The following is a 20,618-nucleotide window of genomic DNA, read 5'->3' as shown; positions in this document are numbered from 1 at the left end:
AAATAGTTTACAATAACATTTTTTGAAAACATTTAAAAATATTGCTGTAGTGTGTTTTCATACAAAACGTTTTAAAACGTTATCATGACCTTTATATAACCCGACATTTTAATGTTATTAAAACGTTTTTATCTAAACCAAAAGCCAAAATATAACTTATTTGAAACGTTTTTAAAACGTTTTTGTGTTTGCTGGGGGTAGACGAAGTACTGTACGATTTTCATAAATTTATCTAAATCAATATATAGAAAAATAACACTTTGATGTTTTGCAAAAGTTAATTCTACAAATAATATACTTTGAAAACTTGCTTGATTTATTGTTGTGAATGAGTTATGTACGTTTGACAAAAGTGTTGTTGTTTCAGCCCTCTTTACATCATAAATCAAGAACCATAGGACCTATACAAGTAGGTCTATATCTGTGATCATGGTGATATTTGAATTCTTCTACACACTCGCTATGAAATGTTCAATGCAATTTTTGCCAAAGCTCACTACCATTTGCAAGATGCTGTAAACATGGTGGTAATTCACATCTATGACTATATGCCTTCATAAATTTGTCACCTTTCGCTTTGATAATTTGGAGTATCATTCAATCTCATCCATCTATGTTCACACATGGCACTACTAGTAATGTATTCCAGGAACATACCTTGAACAGATGAAATTGAGGACAACGAAGTGCGTCTGGGGTCGCGTCCCCGTCGGACACGGCTTGTCAAAGCTAACGGAAGTCACCTCCGTCAATGGTTACGGCTTGTCAATATCATTTTGTTTTGATGCATGTCATAAGCCATGTATACTGTCATTCAAAAATTGTTCCTAAAATAATATTTGTCTCGTATGTGATCAGGATTGGGCCTTTCGTATAACAGATTCAGATTAGTACAGTAGACTGGCCTAGTTTACGTTGGAACAATTTATTGAAAGCCAAGAAGGTTAATGTACATGCATATTGGAACCCAACGAGTGCTTGTATGCCCTTGTATGCCGTATTATGGTATAGGAAAATGGGGCTTACTTCCCGAGTTCGTCTTCTTAAAGTCATAATGTACGATCTTTTTTCAGAATTTACCTTTATTTTTTTCAAAACCGATTTTTTGGCATATTTGTAATACTTACACATGTTCTAACTTAAATCTATGAGCAAACTGTCAAATTCGTCCTATTTGTAGTAAAACAGGACGATTTTCTGTTGGTCCGACATAAAGTCATAATTTTAAGATTATGACTTTATGTCGGCCACGATCGCAAACCGTAGTCTCGTACAAAACTAGCTTGGTTACGCTCCCTCCACATGTGGAGGGAGCGTAACCAAACTGGCCGCGTAGGAGACTAACTCTGAGGCCGCAATCGCTGTCCTAATCCAAATAGTGCGAGATGTTTCGAGTGATAGAGGTGAAGTTTGTGATGTTGTTTCTTTGCAAATTCGCGTTTTTCGCGTCCAAATGTATTGGGAACTTTCATAATGATTGCATATTATCATTTTAGAAGAAAAAAAGAAAAATCTAAAAATTTAAAAAGATCGTACATTAAGGCTTTAATACCAAAGGCTTCCAAATAAAGTTTGTTCCCGGGAACAAACTTGCTTTGGAAGCCTAAAGAAGAAGAGCCCTGGGAGTAAACATTATGGTAACAATCGGGGTGCAAATGTGTCATCCATCCAAAATATTGACATCTCGTAATATATATCTTATCAAACTTGCGTATTTCAAAGTGAAGATTGTTCTACAGAGCCCTAAGACCATGAAGACTAAGGCTATGATGGTCTACTAAGTTGGGCAAATCACAGTGTTTCAACAGAAGATAGATAGTGAATGAGATCAGAAGAACGCACCGGAGAAGGTTGTTTTCATTATTCACTGTGCAAATGCAGGGGCAAATGTATACAATTAAAAAGATCGTGGACGTCGCAATTATGATTGGCATCCAACAAAAAAATTCGTTGTAACGGTTTGAAACCGCCATCCCAGCAAACACAAAAACGTTTTTAAAACGTTTTAAATAAGTTATATTTTGGGTTTTGGTTAATAGGTAAAAACGTTTTAATAACATTAAAATGTCGCGTTATATAAAGGTCATGAAATCGTTTTAAAACGTTTTGTATGAAAACACACTACAACAATATTTTTTTAAATGTTTTCGAAATGTAATTGTAAACTATTTTTGCAAACATTTTTGGCCAAATATTTTGTCAACAGTAAAATAACATTATGTTAAAATATTTGCATCCAGCAAACACAGAAATGTTCTTAAAATGTTTTTTACAAAACGTTTTAATAACATTTAAATGTCGGGTTATAAAAGGTCGTGAAAACATTTTAAAAACGTTATTGTAAATATTTTGGGCAAACATTTTTTGCAAAATATTTTTTCAACCCGAATATAACATTCTGTTTAGAATGATTTGTACCAAGTTTTCAAAAATGTTTTTGCAATGTTATTAAAATGTTTTCATACCCTTTATATAACCCGACATTTAAATGTTTTCTGTAAAACATTTGTGTTTGCTGTGCAGTAAATTACCAAAAAAGTTTATTCAATGTTATGAAAACGTTTTATACCATTAATGTACCCTTTATATAACCCGACATTTAAACGTTTTCTGACAACCTTTTATAACCTTTTGCGAATGATGTCGAAAACGTTTTGTGTTTGCTGGGATTGTGTGCTATTTTAAACTGTTCCGATTTGGCAGTTCACAGCATCTTGCGAATGGTAGTGAGCTTTGTCAAAAATTGCATTGATCATTTCATTGCGAGTATGTAGAAGAATTCAAATATCACAGTGGGTCCTGTGGTTCTTGAGTTATGTTGTAAAGAGGGCTGAAACAACAACACTTTTGTAAAACGTACATAACTTATTCACAACAATAAATCAAGCAAGTTTTCCAAGTATATGATTTGTAGAATGAACTTTTGCAAAACATCAAAGTGTAAATTTTTCAATATATATTGATTTTGATCAATCGATTTTTGGCTGCTTCGACCAACAATATATGATCGTGTGCCGTAAGTGTTTTCTTTGCCCATGTTGACCATTATTAATTAAAGCACACCACACACGGTAACACACAACCCCCATATACCCATATTTCTATGTAGCCTTTTAAATGCCCTTTTCACAATTTATTGCTGAAATAACTCCTTGCCTACCGATTGGTCGTTCCATATGGGCCTAGTCAAAAAGATCAAACGCCTTCGATAAATCCATAAGTACCACACTTTTCTATTGGCTAACTTTTCAATTCATATCTTTTAAATATAGTCCACACGGTATTTGTATGATCTACATGTATTTTAGTGATAATTGTACTTAAAGTGAAATTCTTTGCACTCCGACCCACTACCACTATGGTTGGTCGTTTTAATACAGTATGGTCTACACCATGTACACATGATGCAAATTTATACGAGGATACCCACCCATCAGTCATAGGGCGCTAAATTGGGCAACAACTTTAGATCCCACGGGAATGAGTATAGTACATCATCTGGTATCGTACTTATAAACAGGTGCTAGGAGCACGGCGATGTTCAAGTTCATGTCACCTCAGATGTCGGCTGCGAGCTGACTGCTAGATCCTATTCTGTTTTCCACACAATTTCGACTATGTTTTATGCCGATTTGACATATTGCATTGCATTCGGACTCTTGTTTTGTCGACTCTTGTCCATAGATTACATAAAACTAAATGACACATAATTATGTACTCAATTGTTTGACGCGATGTGTTATTTTGTTGGGAAACTTAATTTCTGTTACAAAATCATGACACAATTTTTTTGCTCAAACAGCATTGATATGATAAGCCCGGGGGGGTTCTACCTGGTTGAAGGTATACGGGGATGTGCCACGGTTTTGGGGTACCTTTTCAGCGATTTTGGTATATCGATGGGTGGGTTTTCAGTGGAGACCAATGCGCCCAATTGGGCGCATTTTGGACAAAGTGCCCGTAAAGCACCCAATTATGGCAAATTTGGGTGCTTTTTGTTGAAAATTGGTATACTGATGGGTAGCAAAAACAGCAAAAAGTAGGTATAGAGAAAGTCAGCATCCGAAAGTCTGCGTGGCACACCTCCGTACAAAATTGTTCGAAGAACCCCCCCGGATGATAAGTTGTTTGAGGTGTAATAAAAGTAATGTCTTACAGTTAGAAAATGTCATCTTGGATGGAAAAGCTTGAAAGGTGGTTGATATCTGAGGGAAATCTAAATGAGCACAAGAGCCATCAGAGACTGTATGAGTAGGGACACGTTAAGGTCGATGGAATTTGTTTGTTTTTTTCAGTGTGGAAATTATTGGTAAACAGAACAACCAAGACAACTATCGTTGGCCATAACTACCACATTTCTCCTAGGAGAAATTGTGGTAGTTATGACTCGTATGGCCAATGATAGATAACTGGCTGTATGAAAATGTCTGGTGTCCATCACATTTGATTATTTATCACCCGCTTTTCCAATTTGAAACGTCTTGAAATGAATAGAATGTGTAGTTTTCTGACTGGCTTCAAACATTAATCTGGATCTTATGTTGGCATTTTGATGTGGTAGTATTGTCCGCAGCCACTGCGGGAAACTGGTTGGTACCAATCATTTTGATACGGCCTGTACATATACTAGGCCAAGATCAATAATTTTCAGGCAGAATCTATATGACAGGATGTATGCTTTATCATCTACCTTTAATTTTGTGGTTACATTTATACACTTCAGTGGGTAAGGGTACATTAGAAATGTAGACTAAGAAATATTTCTGACATCACTACCGGTTGCTCTCAACTGCTGTCCTTCAAAAAACAAACCAGTTTTGTTTAACTCATCTTATCTGTTTTGTCCTCGTCACACTGACAGCAGCATCAGCTAGCATCCCAGGGCACAGGTCGTTTATATAGGGCTTAACCTATAGAGTTCATCTCAAGTATGTTCAGACTAAATGATATAAGACTATTCCCCTCTAGCAGGAAAATACCGTTTAGTTTAGGCGTATTGGAGTTTATTTTGAAAAACGTACTATCAACATACTACCAAGCACTCGGGCAAGCTCTACCAATCCAATTCGATTTCAAAGGTCATAGAAAGTCGTTCGTGCAAAGATATCAGAAGGGTGATTTCCGTTGCATATTTACGCGTTTCACAGATTGTTCGTAAATCCCCAGATCTGTATACACTTTTTCCTATGAGAGGAGGGTTACATAGCCATGGCGGATCCACCACCCGCGGGCGGGCCGCGGGGTCTTGGCCGCGTAGCAACGGGAAAAAATCCGCAGATAGGCGACTAAATGACGGTACGTGTGGACCAGGAATCTACGCTCTGTCTCATGCACGAAACTGACAAGGAAACCTGCGATACGCAGTCAATGTGGACCACTTACGGAGAACCAAATTGGACATGACAAGCATTAGGGAGGTGGTCAATTAAAAACTAGTAGGTTTCCTGGTATATCTATCCCGGGATATCTATTCTTCTATAAATCCCCTCATTTCTCAATATTTATATAAAAATACTAAACGCATAAGATGACAACAGAAAAGTTGAATGTAAAACATGATGTACGAACATCGACGAAGATTGAGTAAAATCGTGAAGAGCGTTGTCAAAATGAGGGAATGACGCCTTGACCAAGTTGACAGACATTATGCCCTAGGTGGGCGGGGTCATACGCAGGAGGATTCCTGTTCCGCACGTGGAGAGTCGTGGTAACGACTGTCCTTTCAATTTAAGAATGCAATAGTTGATATGTAAGGCCTGTTTCCATGATGCTGGCCACTATGATATATTTAAAAGTTAATTAAAGAATTATCAAGTATTTCCTAAGATAGTAATTACCATTATGTTAGCGATGATTATACTGAATTCAAATGTAATGATCATAATGATGTGATCCAATCAGACCAAAGGTGCCAGGCAATTCTGCAAACCGGATAAGGGCAACAATAGAGAACTAACAACAAAAATACAGAAGAAAAGACAGTAGACAGTCGTGGCTCATATTAAACTTTGATACCAAAACATTAGCCTAGACTTGATTTATACCATGTATACTGGGTAAGTTGCTCATGAAAATGCATTTCATAATGGTCTCCTTTGGTTTGGTCCCGGGTTTGGTATTCGTGTGTAAGACTTGAAGAGCTCAATGATCAGTGCGTTAATTTAGACACTAAATGAATATGTATTACTGTTTGATGGTTTTATGTTACCAGGGATGACAGGTACACCCATCATTTAGACTCCCCATATTCCATACAACCACTGTTTTTTGTTCCCAAGAAATTATGATTGCTCTTGTAATCTCATAAATACGCCTAGGGGGTTGTAGGAAGGATAGTTTTCACCCAGCCTCCTTCCAAATTTATCTAGCCCATGCGCTTCTGGGTGGATTTCTTATGGCAAGACACTATTGGCTAATTTTTCTTCTCTCGCCTCTAGCATATACAGACTGGCTTACAGATCACTTGTCTTGATCATGTTGATAGCTGTATGTACTTTTTCTGTGCGGTGGTCACTGTTGAACCAAACTGCAGCTGCTCAACAGCCTAAAATCTCAGGCCACTACATAAGACCACATCATTCCACGGCAAGCCGTTCACTAGACCACACGCCGGATTTCTCCTATAATACAACGACAACCCATAGTAGATGGATATTACCTTGCACAGTGCTCTTTTTTCTACAGTTTGATACTACTACGAGTTTCTATATTTCTGTTAAACCAAAGGAACTATATTACTACTGTTCAATTTTTCAGCTGTTTCTATAATACAGATTGGATAGTTTATTCATCTCAGCTCATCATTGCAAAAATGTGCTCCGCGCGTGTGGCGTGACTTTACAGTACTTCGTCTAGAAACGTCAGTGCAATATAAATATTAGTTTTATCCTACTCATCATCTTTCGCTTGTGTGATCTTCTTCTCCATATCACGAACGGATTGAATAAAACGCGTGGGTTTGCTGTAGCATTTGTATATTATGTACGAATGGGATGAAACGGATTTCATTTACAAGTACTGTATTACAACAAACACATCAGATTGAATAGGAATGACATTACGTTGTCTGCCTTGAGTTCGCTAGTGCTGCCTTTTCCTGTGTGCAGTGTTTCTATAAATTCACACTATACCCACGTGGGATTACTATTTCCAGATTGCACAACTCGAGTGTCGTCTGCTAATGATGTCGTCTGCTAGTTGAACTATTTTCTTGTTGCCAATGTATGGATTAATGCTACTTGCTGTATAAAAAAGTATTTGAAATTGTAATAAAAGAATAATTATCAGTATCTTGGATATTATATCTCTGTATTGGATTTATCATTTCGGATTATTTATATTTAAGGTAAGCAAAATCTGTGGGTGGGGTGGGCATGGTGGGTGTGTGGATTTTACCGATTTTAAATTTGCAAAGGAAACCATTTGTATTGATGAAAAGAATTATGATTTTGCACTTTGCGGCCTTTGACTATGATAACTCCACTCGTTAAATCGTTGCTAACTTGCTATATATAGGCTATCAATATTGAAGAAATAGCTGTAACAACAATTGATTTTAAATCAACACCAATGTGCGTATTAATAATATTATTAATGTTGCATGTTGAGTACACGGGCAGATTCTCCTTGAAGGTAACATGAAGTGCATACAGTGGGAAACACCCATATGTACCTGTTTCGGCGCCCTGATCATCACCAATTCAGTCATGATCACTGTTTTGTTGCACTAGTGGTACAGGTCCCGAGTACAACTCCGGTGTCTTGAAACATGAACAATGTGACATATGTGTATCTCACAAAATGTTACAATCCACAGAAACATTTTTAAAATATAAGGGTCATAATGTCAGTAAAAAGCAGCATAATTGCAACACAATGGCTTTTTACCCATCCCTACCCACCAAGCGTCCAAACATAATTGTGATTTACAAAAAGTATATGTGGACACCCACTTTTCCCTATACTACGCGTGGCGTGATCAATACTTGTTGAATTGCTTATAGCTCAATGTAAAGAAATCAGACAGGTGAATTTTCACATGCCCCAGTAAATTAGGAAAATGCTCTCACGCACAAAAATTCTGAATTAACTATGCTACATACCACAAACGAAACATCCTTTTTAGCCTAGTCGATCAAAATTATTTAAAATTGCAACATTTTGATGCATCCTGTATTTTGCAAAGTACATGTTTAATCGCAATATCTACGGTGTAGCCAGTATGGAAATAGGAGGATGAAAAAAATCAGGACGCAGGCACCTTACTGTGTAAAATGAAAAATGAATACTTGAAATGGATAAAAAAAATGAAATATGACAAATGCTGTCACATAACATTATGATAGCGAGACAAAACAATGCTTTTGTTTAGTCTCAAGAATGTAAGGATATGTCATTATTTAGACTAGTCATTATTGAGTCGTTAATATATATTCGTTTCCGATACGCCCGTTGAACTTTTAATGATTAAGGACAATTTTTGTGTGGGAACTAACATGACTAAAGTTAGAGTGGCATGTTACATACAGTCAAATAGATTTAGCACGTTTCATACAGTTAATGTATCCTAAATTATACTTGGATTTAAAAAAAAACGAAATAGGGAGATATATAGAGTTAATAATGGCATATGCCATGCACTACATGTAGGGTCCACACCATGCTCCTCTATCAACATGATCAATGGACAGTTTTTTTAACCCCAATACATTTGCACATTCATTGAATGACCTTTGAAAATTTGGGTACAAAAACTTATATTCTGAAACTTGAGGTCAAATTTTGCCATATGATTGTTTAATTTGAGGTTATTGAACTATGCCATTGGGATGATGCCATTGTGATCCATAGTGGTGATCATTGCACATATGGACGGTTCACTATAGAGTATCACCCATTTTCATGATTTCCAACTTGTTCGACTAGAAGAAAATGTGATATCTAAAACATTCGCTGTCTGTATATAGCATGATGCAAGCTAAGTCAGGAGATTTTGTATAATGTGATTTAGAGCTTTTGTTTTGAAGTGATACTCAATTTTACTGCAGCGTGTCATAATTCGCCTGGTCAAATTTCTACACATTGCGCAGTAAGCAATTGAAGAAGTATTGATCACAACGGCAAAGTATAGGGAAAAGAGGACGTCCTTTACTTCCATGTCTTTATGTAGATCATCACATTCACATCTGCGGGTGTGGGTGCTTAAATGGGATGGGATAAAAGCCATTGTGTTGAGTAATTAGTCTGCTTTCTACTGATATTCATATATGAGTTGGGCTAACTACGAGAACCTATTATTTATAATATTATTTCTTTGGATTGTAACATTTTTAGAGCTATGCAACCATTATTTATAATAGGGTCTAGTTGTTGATGCTTCATCTAAATCATCTTCTATGATATAATCTTATGTGCTTATCACGATATATTGGAATAGGTAGACACATAAAAAAAACCCAGAAATGTGATTAATGGTGTATTTTTCATATTAGATTCCCATACATTGGTATTTTGTAATTAATGACATACTGTCGATGTCCGATATGTATATCATAAATCCTGTATATGCATTGCTGGAATGGATTTCACACGATATTCCAATTCAGCTGTTAATTAATGATGACATCTATATCTATCAATTATATCCCTTTTTTGTATAATTTGTCATTAAAATTAATTATTTTGTGGTGCTATGCAACTTGGAATTAGTGCAGCTTTTGTCTCTAAATACCTTGATATGATTCATGCAAAAATTACTCAACAATTCACATCCATTATTAGAGTTGATGTCGTTATTGGATGATATATATCATATATGGCTACACCTTGATTATACTTTTAGTTAAAGCGTTCATATGAATATACGTCGGATTTACGGCAACTTGCGTAGCCAGTTCGTCCAGATATTATCGAGTTGTCTGACATAGGCGTACTTGTAAATAATAGTAAACATCTATTAACCATCTTCTTGTTGATAATGGAATGGACGTGGTTTATCTGCCTACGACTTAAATTTTATGGGGTGTTCATCTCTCCCATAATATTTAATATCATACTATCATAAAACGTGTCAATTCTCTATTAATTATTAATACTTAATAATTGAATTCAAGATTAATTCAAGATTAATTGATATTTAATACTTTAATTTTAAATATCGATGTCATTCTTTTATTTACAGCTCATCAAGTAACACCTGGACGATTGTAACAGTTTTTCTTATTTCTTTTTTTATGGATATCTTTGCAGGGGTAACTTATAACGCTTAACACAATGACACTACCATCTGCAGTTTCGTTCCTTCTACCACTGGTCATCCTTATAGTCTCAATTATAACAAAAGCACAAAGACTTCCTACAAGAGACGAGGAATTATTTCTGCATCAAATGAGAAACCCAGAAGCTTTTCATCTCTCTAGTCTTCTACCAGATGGTGCTGAAGTAAGGGTCTCCATAGCTGGGGATAATTCACACATGTAAGTTGCTAAATGAGGGTCAGTGAGCTGGGTATCATTTTAACTAGTTAACACAGTTCGATATTACCCACATTAAATAATCATAAATAGCTCAAAATTTGATCTCAATTTGTAGAATTTCGTACCAATGCATAGAAAGTTATTCCAAGAGTGTAAAATCAATGTATACATGTAGAGAACTATGGCAATATAGCCTACATAATAATGTATGGTTGATTGTTTAGTGACAGAAGGAGGGGTGGAAGGTGTATGAAAAGTTGCGAGAGACATGTTTTAATTACATACCTGATGGTCGCACTGGACTACGTTCAGCCAATCTTCATCTTCTTGACTTCTAAACTAAGATCAAGCAACTCTTTTGGCAACCGTTCTTTTGTCATTGTGCTGCCAAACTTTGGAACCATCTTCCTACTCATATTAAAAACTGTACTACTTTGGACTCTACACATCTGTTTAATATCGCTTTTACTAATTAGTGTATAGAATGTTATTCTCAATTTTGTATTGTGTATATTAATTTTTGCTCTGTTCGTCGTGTTTTTCTATCATATTGAAATAATGGCTCTGTCGCTCTTCGCATCTGTGCCATTAAAATGATAAGTTACGACCAGATAAATTTTGGAAGATTTAAAGAAAATAACTATCATTTGGATTATGTACATATCAAGATACACGAAGAAAAAGAACTTTGCAACAAGAATAAGATCCACCTAGATGATGGCTAAATTAAAAAAATTTTAAAATAATTAAAACTGTTTCATATACAAACCTGTCTGTAAACATTTGGTACTCAGCTTCTATCTGTAATTTCGATCAATGCTTACTTGAAAGGGTTTCGATAAATAATATTTTATTACACTTTGAGATTCTACTCTAGTCCAAGTTCAAGTTCTTTCTAAAGTTATACGCAATTACTTCTCTTATAGATTGAAAGTCTGTCTGGTAATTTCTAGGATTACTTCATGAGGTTATGCAAAAGTTGTGTTTGTCAATGTTCAAGTTCAAGGCGATAACACATCCGACACCTAGTGTGTTGTAATTTACTGTGGGTAACTGAAAACCTTTTGTAACTCGGAATTCAACATTCCTGCTGTTGTCGTCTGCTATTAACATGGTTAAGTTGCTATTGTGCGCCAAAAAAATGAACACACAAGTTGCAGACGATCGATTCCGATTTCATCTGAGAACAAATAAAGCAACTTTACATATGGAGTAAACAACATAAGAATTAATTTCAAAGTTAACAGTATGACTTCTTATGTCTGAACTTGAGTAGCAAAAGTTGCATAAGTTTTACCTAATCACGCAATGTACTTTTAATCAAACTAAAGTTGCCTCGTTTTTAATCGAAAGAATGGTTTTTACAAATGGAACACGCGTTTTTAATATTAAGTTAATTAAAGTTATGCTTTTTGCCGTTCAAAATTTAATTACCATTTTCAGTAATTCTACATATAAATAAAACTACCTTCCATTATGCATGCCTCTTCTAGATTTTATCATTTTGATAATCATGGTTAACAAACGACACAAATTTATCATTTTTCCAGTATATCTGCCATATTACTAGATCCTTTAATAGGCGACATGCTTTCAATATGGTTCTTTGTTTCTACCCTTAAAGTAATTAAGGGTTCAGTTACCTCTCCTTTTTAATCAATAACAACTACTCTCTTAATTAACTCCATCCAACGATTTATTTCCAATATGGACCATGTGTAAATATCAATATTTTAATAATTTTGACTTAACTTGGCTGTGAATGGGACACAAAGATCATCAACATATTAAATGAGTTCATCTGTTTTTCAATTAACCGCGCGATTCACTTTCAATTTGTTGCATTCTATGATCTATAGCATTTCAACCATTCGTGTAATTACATCCCCAAATAAAACCCACAAACACGAAAATAACTAATTTGTTTGCCTTTCCCATGTTTCCAGAACTAATTATATCTGAATTACGTTTAATGTGGGTCGTTTTCCGACTTTAAAATTTTGATAATATGGCTTAATTTGTTATTAAAAGACATATTTTATTGCAATTAATTCTAACTAATCACGCTAATGAATGGGAATCCGGGGGCTATATTATGACCACTACTTAACCCGTTATAATGATGGCTTGCTGGTTTCAAGATCCGTATTTCCTGTATAGTAAGGCGATTTATCCCATTGTTTCCTCTTATACTAGGCCTATTTTGTACAAACCTGAGAAATAAAAAGAGAACAGATTGAACACTATTAAATTACCAAGTTTTTGAACTTCGAATTTTTTTACGCCACCACGCGAAAATTTTCAACAAATGGATGGAAACGAATTCGATACTTTGACTAATAATGAATTTAAATATGGCCAAATTTTACTGGGACTCTATTTGTTGGTTATCTCATTACCCCATTGTCGACGATTAAAAGTTAAAAGTTAACACTAACTTGTTATTTTTATGTGGTCAAACAACATCAAACCACAGTACAGGTAACTTAAATTCAAGATGTTAATTCACCTAACATATCAACAGGATCATTATAAATGTGTTTAAAAACGTAGTATTTAATGGTCCCTAAGATATACACCTCATCACTGTGATTAGATCGTAACAGACTGGTACACTTATGGTTTTTCATTGTTTCTAAACAATTGTGCGAACATTTACCACTACTATAACGCAGTTCACAAATAGTATAGGCAAGTTAGGAATCAGTACACCAATAACTACTCAAAAATGGGATTTTGTATGAGCAAAGATGAGGAAGCAACAACTGGGCTCAGCAAACCCCTCACATTTTGACAATCCTATTTGAATTGACAGCCTTCTACAAGGTGTCCCAGAATGATTTATACCGTGTTTGAACAAAATATCAAAAATATATAGTCAACAGTGTATCTAATCTTAATGTTGCAATACAATGACACACATGTCTCCTACTTATTCTGTGACTTTCATGGAAATAACTTTTTTGCGTGGCATTGGCTATTACTGAAAATGGACGAAAATTGCATGTGTGTAATTTACATTAACACATGAATCCTTTATCACCATCGTTCAGCCGCACTGTGCAATACGGTATATTGGAAAAATCCTACATTCTTCAAGTAAGAACAGGACACAACAAATATACTGCATGACATTTTCCAAATAACTTTGTGCTGAACGGTTAGTAATTTTACAGATTTGCAAAATAGGTTCACCATTCACCATTTGTACGCAATCCTCTCTAACTTCTACTAGAAACGTCCAATTTTTAAAATCTAAAAAATCTGAGAAAGCTAAATATATGTAAAACCTAAAATGCAAAACAATATGACAAATAGAAATACCGTTCATACCTAAACAATTCAATCTTTCCCGGTATAAATCATTCTGGGACACCCTGTATTAATGTGGACTCGGGAATGATTGATATCCCGTTTGTGCAAACGGCATCAATTGCGAACAGTTTTGTAAAAGACAAATTACGAAACACTTGAATCGAGCCTTGCCTTTGAATAAAACATACCATCGACCATTGCACACTGACCATAATACAGTAGCAAACGCATATCAAATTATAAAATAACATTAATTTATCAACATGTTATACATTTGCAACATGTACTCCATCAAGTCACATCAATTACTATCAAAATAAATTTGTTATTCTTTCACATTTTGCAAGTACTGCACATTCATTCATACCACTTCACCAAACTCAAATGTTGTTGTTGCATAGCTACAACCAAAATATTCTAGCCATAATTTGCTACAACCACTTGATGTACTCAAAGACTCGTGTTTTTTATAGGGGCCTATACGACTCATCACATTTCAAGTTGAGTGGTTATCGGTGTACTGATTCCTAACTTGTCTATTTGTGAACTGCGTTATAGTAGTGGTAAATGTTCGCCAATTGTTTAGAAACAGTGAAAACCATAAGTGTACCAGCCTGTTAAGATCTAATCACTGTGCTGACATGGCTGAGGTGTATATCTTAGAGACAATTAAATACTACGTTTTTAAACACATTTATAATTATGATCCTGTTGATATGTTAGGTGAATTAACATCTTGAATCTAAGTTACCCGTGCTGTGGTTTGATGGTGTTTAACCACATAAAAATAACAAGTTAGTGTTACCTTTTAACTTTTAATAGTCGACAAGGGGGGTAATGAGATAACCAACAAATAGAGTCCCACTAAAATTTTGCTATATTTAAATTAATTACTAGTCAAAGTATCGAATTCGTTATTTGGAACTCGTATTGGAATTGCAAATTTGATTGACAGCTTGCGTTTGTGGCTTGCTAACCCTTCTGTGGAAAATGAAAAAAATAAATGCAAGAGACAAAGTACCAAAGACATGAAAGATATGAACTGATTTTAACATCATTGGTTAAACAGAGTATGTATCTTGTTGATTTGCGTTTAGCCTTTGATAGGGATTTTATAACTTCCTCAGATGGCTCCTGGCTATTTACCCTAATCATTATGAACTTGAACTTGCAATTGGATAATATGAATAATTTATACAACAATTGTTTTCCATTTTACTCTTTGACAAGTTTACTCTGGGGATCACCTCATGTTTGTCAAAAAGCAAAATATTTCTATTAAAGTGCTATTAAAGTTCAATGTTATTTACTGAGAGACTCTTGTTTGTCGATTGGTTCTATGTTTTACAAAATATCATTTATACATGTGTACATGAATTTGAATATAATGTATACTGCATTATTGCTCTCCATTTTAATAACTCATTAGCAATTCCACATTGGGACACTTCGTGTTGGTCAAGGTATTATAATAATCACTAGTTGTGTAGCCAGGATTTTAGTGTGAGAGGGAAAACATATTTCCGTCCCCATCTTCATTTTTGTCCCATTTTTAGTCATTTTAAGGACTTATTAGTATTACCGTGTTCTTTTAATCCCTACAAATTTCTGGTTCAATTTACTCCCCGGCTTCCCCAGAATAACACATTTCATACAAATGAACATCTTATAACAGTGTTAAAGTTCAATGTTATTGGCTGAGAGGGTCTGGTGGAATGGTTTCATTCTTCTGATACTTTTAAAAATATGAATTGGAACTTGCAATTGGACTTTAAAGTGTTGTGTACAAAAAATATACATATTGTATCTGTATGATCACTTGACCAATATGAAGTTTTTATAATGAACTTTTGACCGTTGATTACTATGATTACTACTCAGACCATCGCAGTCACTGGGTCTCAACCCCTTCACGAATCACTCAACTAATCATAACCACATTCAATAATGTTGTCAGCTACAATCATTGATAATTTGAATTCCTGAAGGCATGCAAGAGAAATTGAGAGTAATAGGAAGGCACCGCCGTTGAAGACTTCGTGCTAGAGGGGCAATGCACCTCAACCATTGTACAATGCAATTCATTGCCCAGTACTATCATTATTGTGATCGGTGGATGGGCAAACAAGTTAATCATGTGAAATTAGTGCAGATTTAAACATACGTTTGCAATTGTTTTAAAGAAGAATGATGCAATGGTGATATTATAGTTTTGCTTAAAATATTTAACTTTGAATACACTCTGAAGCAGTAAAGTTCAGCTACATCTGATTAATAGATCAAGAGACAGTCCAGATTTACATTTTACTTTTAAAAAAAAGCGCATTAAATATTTGCATATATGGGTTCCTGAGCAAATCTCGTATAAAGCTAAAATTATGTTCATGCCTACCGGTTGTATAAATTAAAGAAAGCATATCCGATATCTTCATGATGTCTATTGCAATTATAACAGTACTTGAAGTCGTACATTGCAAATTGTGTAAAACTTGTAATGGCCAATAGTCTAAATTATTACACAAATTTTACCTACAGACCGCCTATTTGGTTCAATTTTTCTTAATTTAGTATCTATGATTTAACCAATTTTGGAATATTAAACTGCATGTTCTGCATTATAAATTATTAACTTTTGTTATTTAACCCAATGTTGGGTGATCTTTGCCCAAAGGTTTTACAATGCAACTTCAAACCATAACGGTAAATCTAGTAGCAAGTGACCATTATATTATCATCTGTGAGACGGCAGTAGATGGACCATGCATTGACCTATTAGTGCGGTCAGATCAGCACCATTTCCATTCTCATGTAGTTTTCAACTCCATTTAATCCATCCAAAGACCCCGTTGAGACTTATAATAAGTATGCCTTCACTATCAATTACCGGAGAGTTTGTCTTGACTAATTTTGTCTATGGCTTTTGTGCATTTCATTACTGCAGGTACTTCTTTATGGTGGAAGAAGATAGTACACCAGTTGCAATATCAGTGACACCCTGTCAAGCGCAGCTTCAGTGGAAATTGTCCCTACACGAGTTACCGGAAGATGGCAGCGGATCAAGTACGTATTTTTGGTTACCACAATTTTGTGGTCCTAATGTGATGCCCAATTTACTACTATTACCGCATACACGAAGTGTGCTTGGGATCTTGTGGGTTTGGCAACATGTCACACATAGTCCTGATTCACGGTCTTTGGTAATTCGCAATTTTATTTAAATTCCCACAATCTGTCAATCCTCCTAGTGGCACTTCCATGGTGTAACTTCCATGGTGTTTCAAAACAAGCCTAAGTGTAATCTGAGATGATGTTTCATTCATTATTCATCCAAGTACTTCAATTCGCTGTAGATGTAGTGCTGTAACAGGATCATTAGGAAATGAATTTGGAGAAAACCTTCTGACAATAAAATACTATGCTGAGCCATCAGCCTGGGTGGCTCACGCTCCAGTAATTTCAGATGATTGAGCTCAGTAATAAATTTTACATCAAAGAATGTCTTCCAATTCATGAAAACAAATAGATAATCAGCTTATCGGATTAAAAGCTTAGAGGAAGGTCTTGCTGCTCAGCGAGTGTTTGTAATTATCAGAAGGTTTTCTCCAATTTCATTCTCTAATGATTAATTACCAGAGCGATCTACAGGTGAAAACAATTTTTGAATGTATTACCCATCACCAGATGTACGTTGTAACTCTGCATCGCACTATTGATTATCAAAGAATAGGCATGAGACATGGATCGTAATATATGCAAATTTCAGTGAGATTGCGATTTCCAAACGTAGTATCAAACGCCCGTGCAATCTATTCAAATTGCCGTCACAGGAGAGTGATTTTGAATAGATTCCACGGGCGTACGATACGTACGTTTGGAAATCGCAATCTCTCTATTATATAGAGTCAATGTACGTTTCACTCGCACCTGTACGCTTATTGTCTTCGAAAAGAGCGGTATTGTATTCAATCTATGATTGCAGACAAACGCAGACATGACAGGTGATGAGTGCAGCCTACTTATAATGCACACCAATACATTCAAAAATTCAAAATTCCATCGCTATGGTAATTAATCCTGTTACATCATTACACGGCGAATACCGTCTGGCAAGCAAGTTACATTACAAAAACTAACTATCATCATGGTTATGCAATTCTTAACTCCTCGACCAATTTCCTAGTAGGATCAATGTATTGAAGAAGCAGTGCAGTTGTTTTAGTTAATGGCAAATTGGACAAATATGGCTTCTGCCATCTGATCGACCTTAAAGCAGACACATATTTCAAGCACCTCTTCGATCCATTTATTTCATTGTTCATCAGTGATGATTTATTACAACAAATATACACAGGTATAAAATGATTCCAATGACCCCACGTGTCCTTTTAAATCAGCTGTTTTTTCTAGGGTTCAGCATAGACAAGACAAATCGGAATTGATAACATGCATCATTCTTCTCACAACCTGACAAACCACAAAAATAGCCTCACTTTAACCCACTTCACGCGGAATGGAATTGAAAGGAAAACCAAATTAACCACACTTTTTTTTTAAAGTTTGACATTTTATTATTTTACGGCTATTATTATCTTTAGATATTCAAATAAGTACAAACATGCTGAGCATTTAGCGGTTCTTGTGATTGCACATTTTAATTTGAGAAATTGCATCAACAGTTGTGATTATCTATTGTGGTCTGAATACCATTAATAATGACATCAAGCCATTGCACTATATACGGGGTGAATGACATCAGTCCAGGAAAAATCGGGTCTTGGTTATAGCAGTTATAGGCTACTGATACGCAGGTGCATTAGAAACATAAATTTAAAAAAACAAAATAACATATTTAATGTGATTTTGGCATAGGTCAATCATATTTTTATTAATCAAGTTATTTCTTACTGTGATAAAAATGTTTCTCGATTGATGACAAATTTATCGTCAGTAAACATATTTTAAATCTGTTTGACTTTCTAAAACTATGTTCTGCATATAAAAGCGACACATTGAAATGATTCGACATGATAGAAAGACACCGATATTTAAATAACAACTTTGGTGAATTATCACATTATTCTGAAGTGTTTTGGTAACATTTGTCAGTGGTGGTCAATGCTATTAAAATATTGGTTTTTAAGAGTGCTTTTCAAAGTGCGTTTATTGATTTATCAATGCTGAAATGTTAAGATGCACTTTCTTAGTATTCATATATTCAATACTATTTTATTGATACTTTTAGATATGTTATACGGCTACTGTCAAGAAAAGAATATCATGCAGACTAAGATTAATAAAGGGGTCGGTCACACAGTATTTATGTTGGACCTGAGAGCACATTAGACACATCAAATTTCATTCTGAATACGAGGAATGTCCTTTTGATTTTTGTTGAATTCGCGATTTCATGGCAAATTATTAAAAATTTGACATTTTTGACGTTTAACAGTCCTCGAAGTAAACTTTATAAATCTAATGATATGTATTTAAAGTGTATGTAGTTGGGATAAAAAGACGACCATCAATTGAAAATGTGGACCTTTCGTATTAGAGACAAAGTTTCCACAAAGTTGTAGGTATTTTATGAAATTTTATGTATAATACGAAAATTCAAAATTTGTAATTGATGGTCGGCATTTCATCCCAGCTACATACACTTTAAGTACATATCATTAGATTTATAAACTTTACTTCGAGAACTGTTAAAATGTCAATATTTTATCATTTGCCATAAAATTTGTATTATATCGCCGTATTCAGAATGTAATTTGGCGTGTCTGATATGCTCACAAGTCCCACTATCTGAGTCCTTTAGTTCCTTTGGAAATCAAAGATTAGAGGAAGAGAGATTCTTTGTGAGACATTTTCTTTCCGCGATAAAATAATTCGACTGCGCTAAAAAGCTCAGTTTTGGGAGAAAAGAGTTGACAATGCAATTGCCGCGTGCAAAGCGCACAAAAATACCAAGAAGCAACGGCAAGTATTACAAAATGGTTTATATAAAAACCTACAAAGATATTGTTCGTGGTCATTCTCAAGGCTGTGGAACCATATCCGATATATGACATTTTTTGATATTATTATCTATTTATGATTGAAAAGGGGGTCAATTCGAATTTTCTCACGAATTCTTCCCATGTGTGTTCTATTACTTTCGAAATTTGATAAAGAGGTAGACCTAAGGTTAGACATCCGGAATTGAAGAATAGAGGTTAGGTTCGATATCAGCAAGCTCGACAATGTTACCCTAAGTCATATAACCTTTTGTGTCTCAACCAATTGTATTAAAATTTGAGAGTTATCGTACGTTCTTGGGATAGTTGTTGAGATGGGACCACCATTGATATAACAGTGGATTATTTTCATTGATAGGTCGTTAGAAGCAGAGCAATGATATGCATTATCACATAAAATAATTTTATCTCTATGTACCTTCTACACGCGGTCTAGACGAAATGTTATCACGTTGTTAATAAGAAACAAATGTTTCCAATTCCATTTTAACCTCCGCCATTACGAAAAAAAGATATGCACTCAAATTAAATTAAACTCTTTCTATAATGTGTCTAAATTTGACACAGATTGTGCCAAAGAAGCCTGCAATTATAAAAGCATAATTCAAGTAGCTTGTGCAATATCAGTTAATGAGGGCCACATTATAGGAAATGCCCTAGTTTAGGTTTTTGTGCCAAGAATATAATTGAAGAAAAAGAGATCACAGCATGTCCAGAATGTCTGGCAAATGCAATTTCACATCATATTCTTTCTCAAATTGAAATTTGGTTAGTTAAGGTAGAATTATAAAAAAATAATAATGTAACACAACAA

General features: G+C 34.9%; 1 protein-coding gene across 3 annotated transcripts in view; it reads left to right on the top strand.

Annotated features, from left to right (window-relative positions):
- LOC140171160 (protein NDNF-like) overlaps window positions 1–20,618 on the top strand; it is a 104,593-nt gene that overhangs the window by 75,467 nt on the left and 8,508 nt on the right. For 2 of the 3 annotated variants that reach the window (XM_072194349.1, XM_072194350.1), the window contains 2 exons: window positions 10,249–10,475; window positions 16,732–16,850. In XM_072194349.1, the coding sequence (XP_072050450.1) occupies window positions 10,273–10,475; window positions 16,732–16,850 (322 nt within the window). In that variant the 5' untranslated portion in view covers window positions 10,249–10,272. Of the gene's footprint in view, window positions 1–6,487; window positions 7,346–10,248; window positions 10,476–16,731; window positions 16,851–20,618 lie in introns of those variants that run through there. The other variant, XM_072194351.1, reaches the window with a different exon arrangement.

This window comes from Amphiura filiformis, chromosome 15 (genome assembly GCF_039555335.1).
Source record: "Amphiura filiformis chromosome 15, Afil_fr2py, whole genome shotgun sequence".
In the NCBI taxonomy this organism is placed as follows: Eukaryota; Metazoa; Echinodermata; class Ophiuroidea; order Amphilepidida; family Amphiuridae; genus Amphiura; species Amphiura filiformis.
Note: the sequence above shows the minus strand (reverse complement) of the source record. Positions and strands in the feature narration are given on the sequence as shown.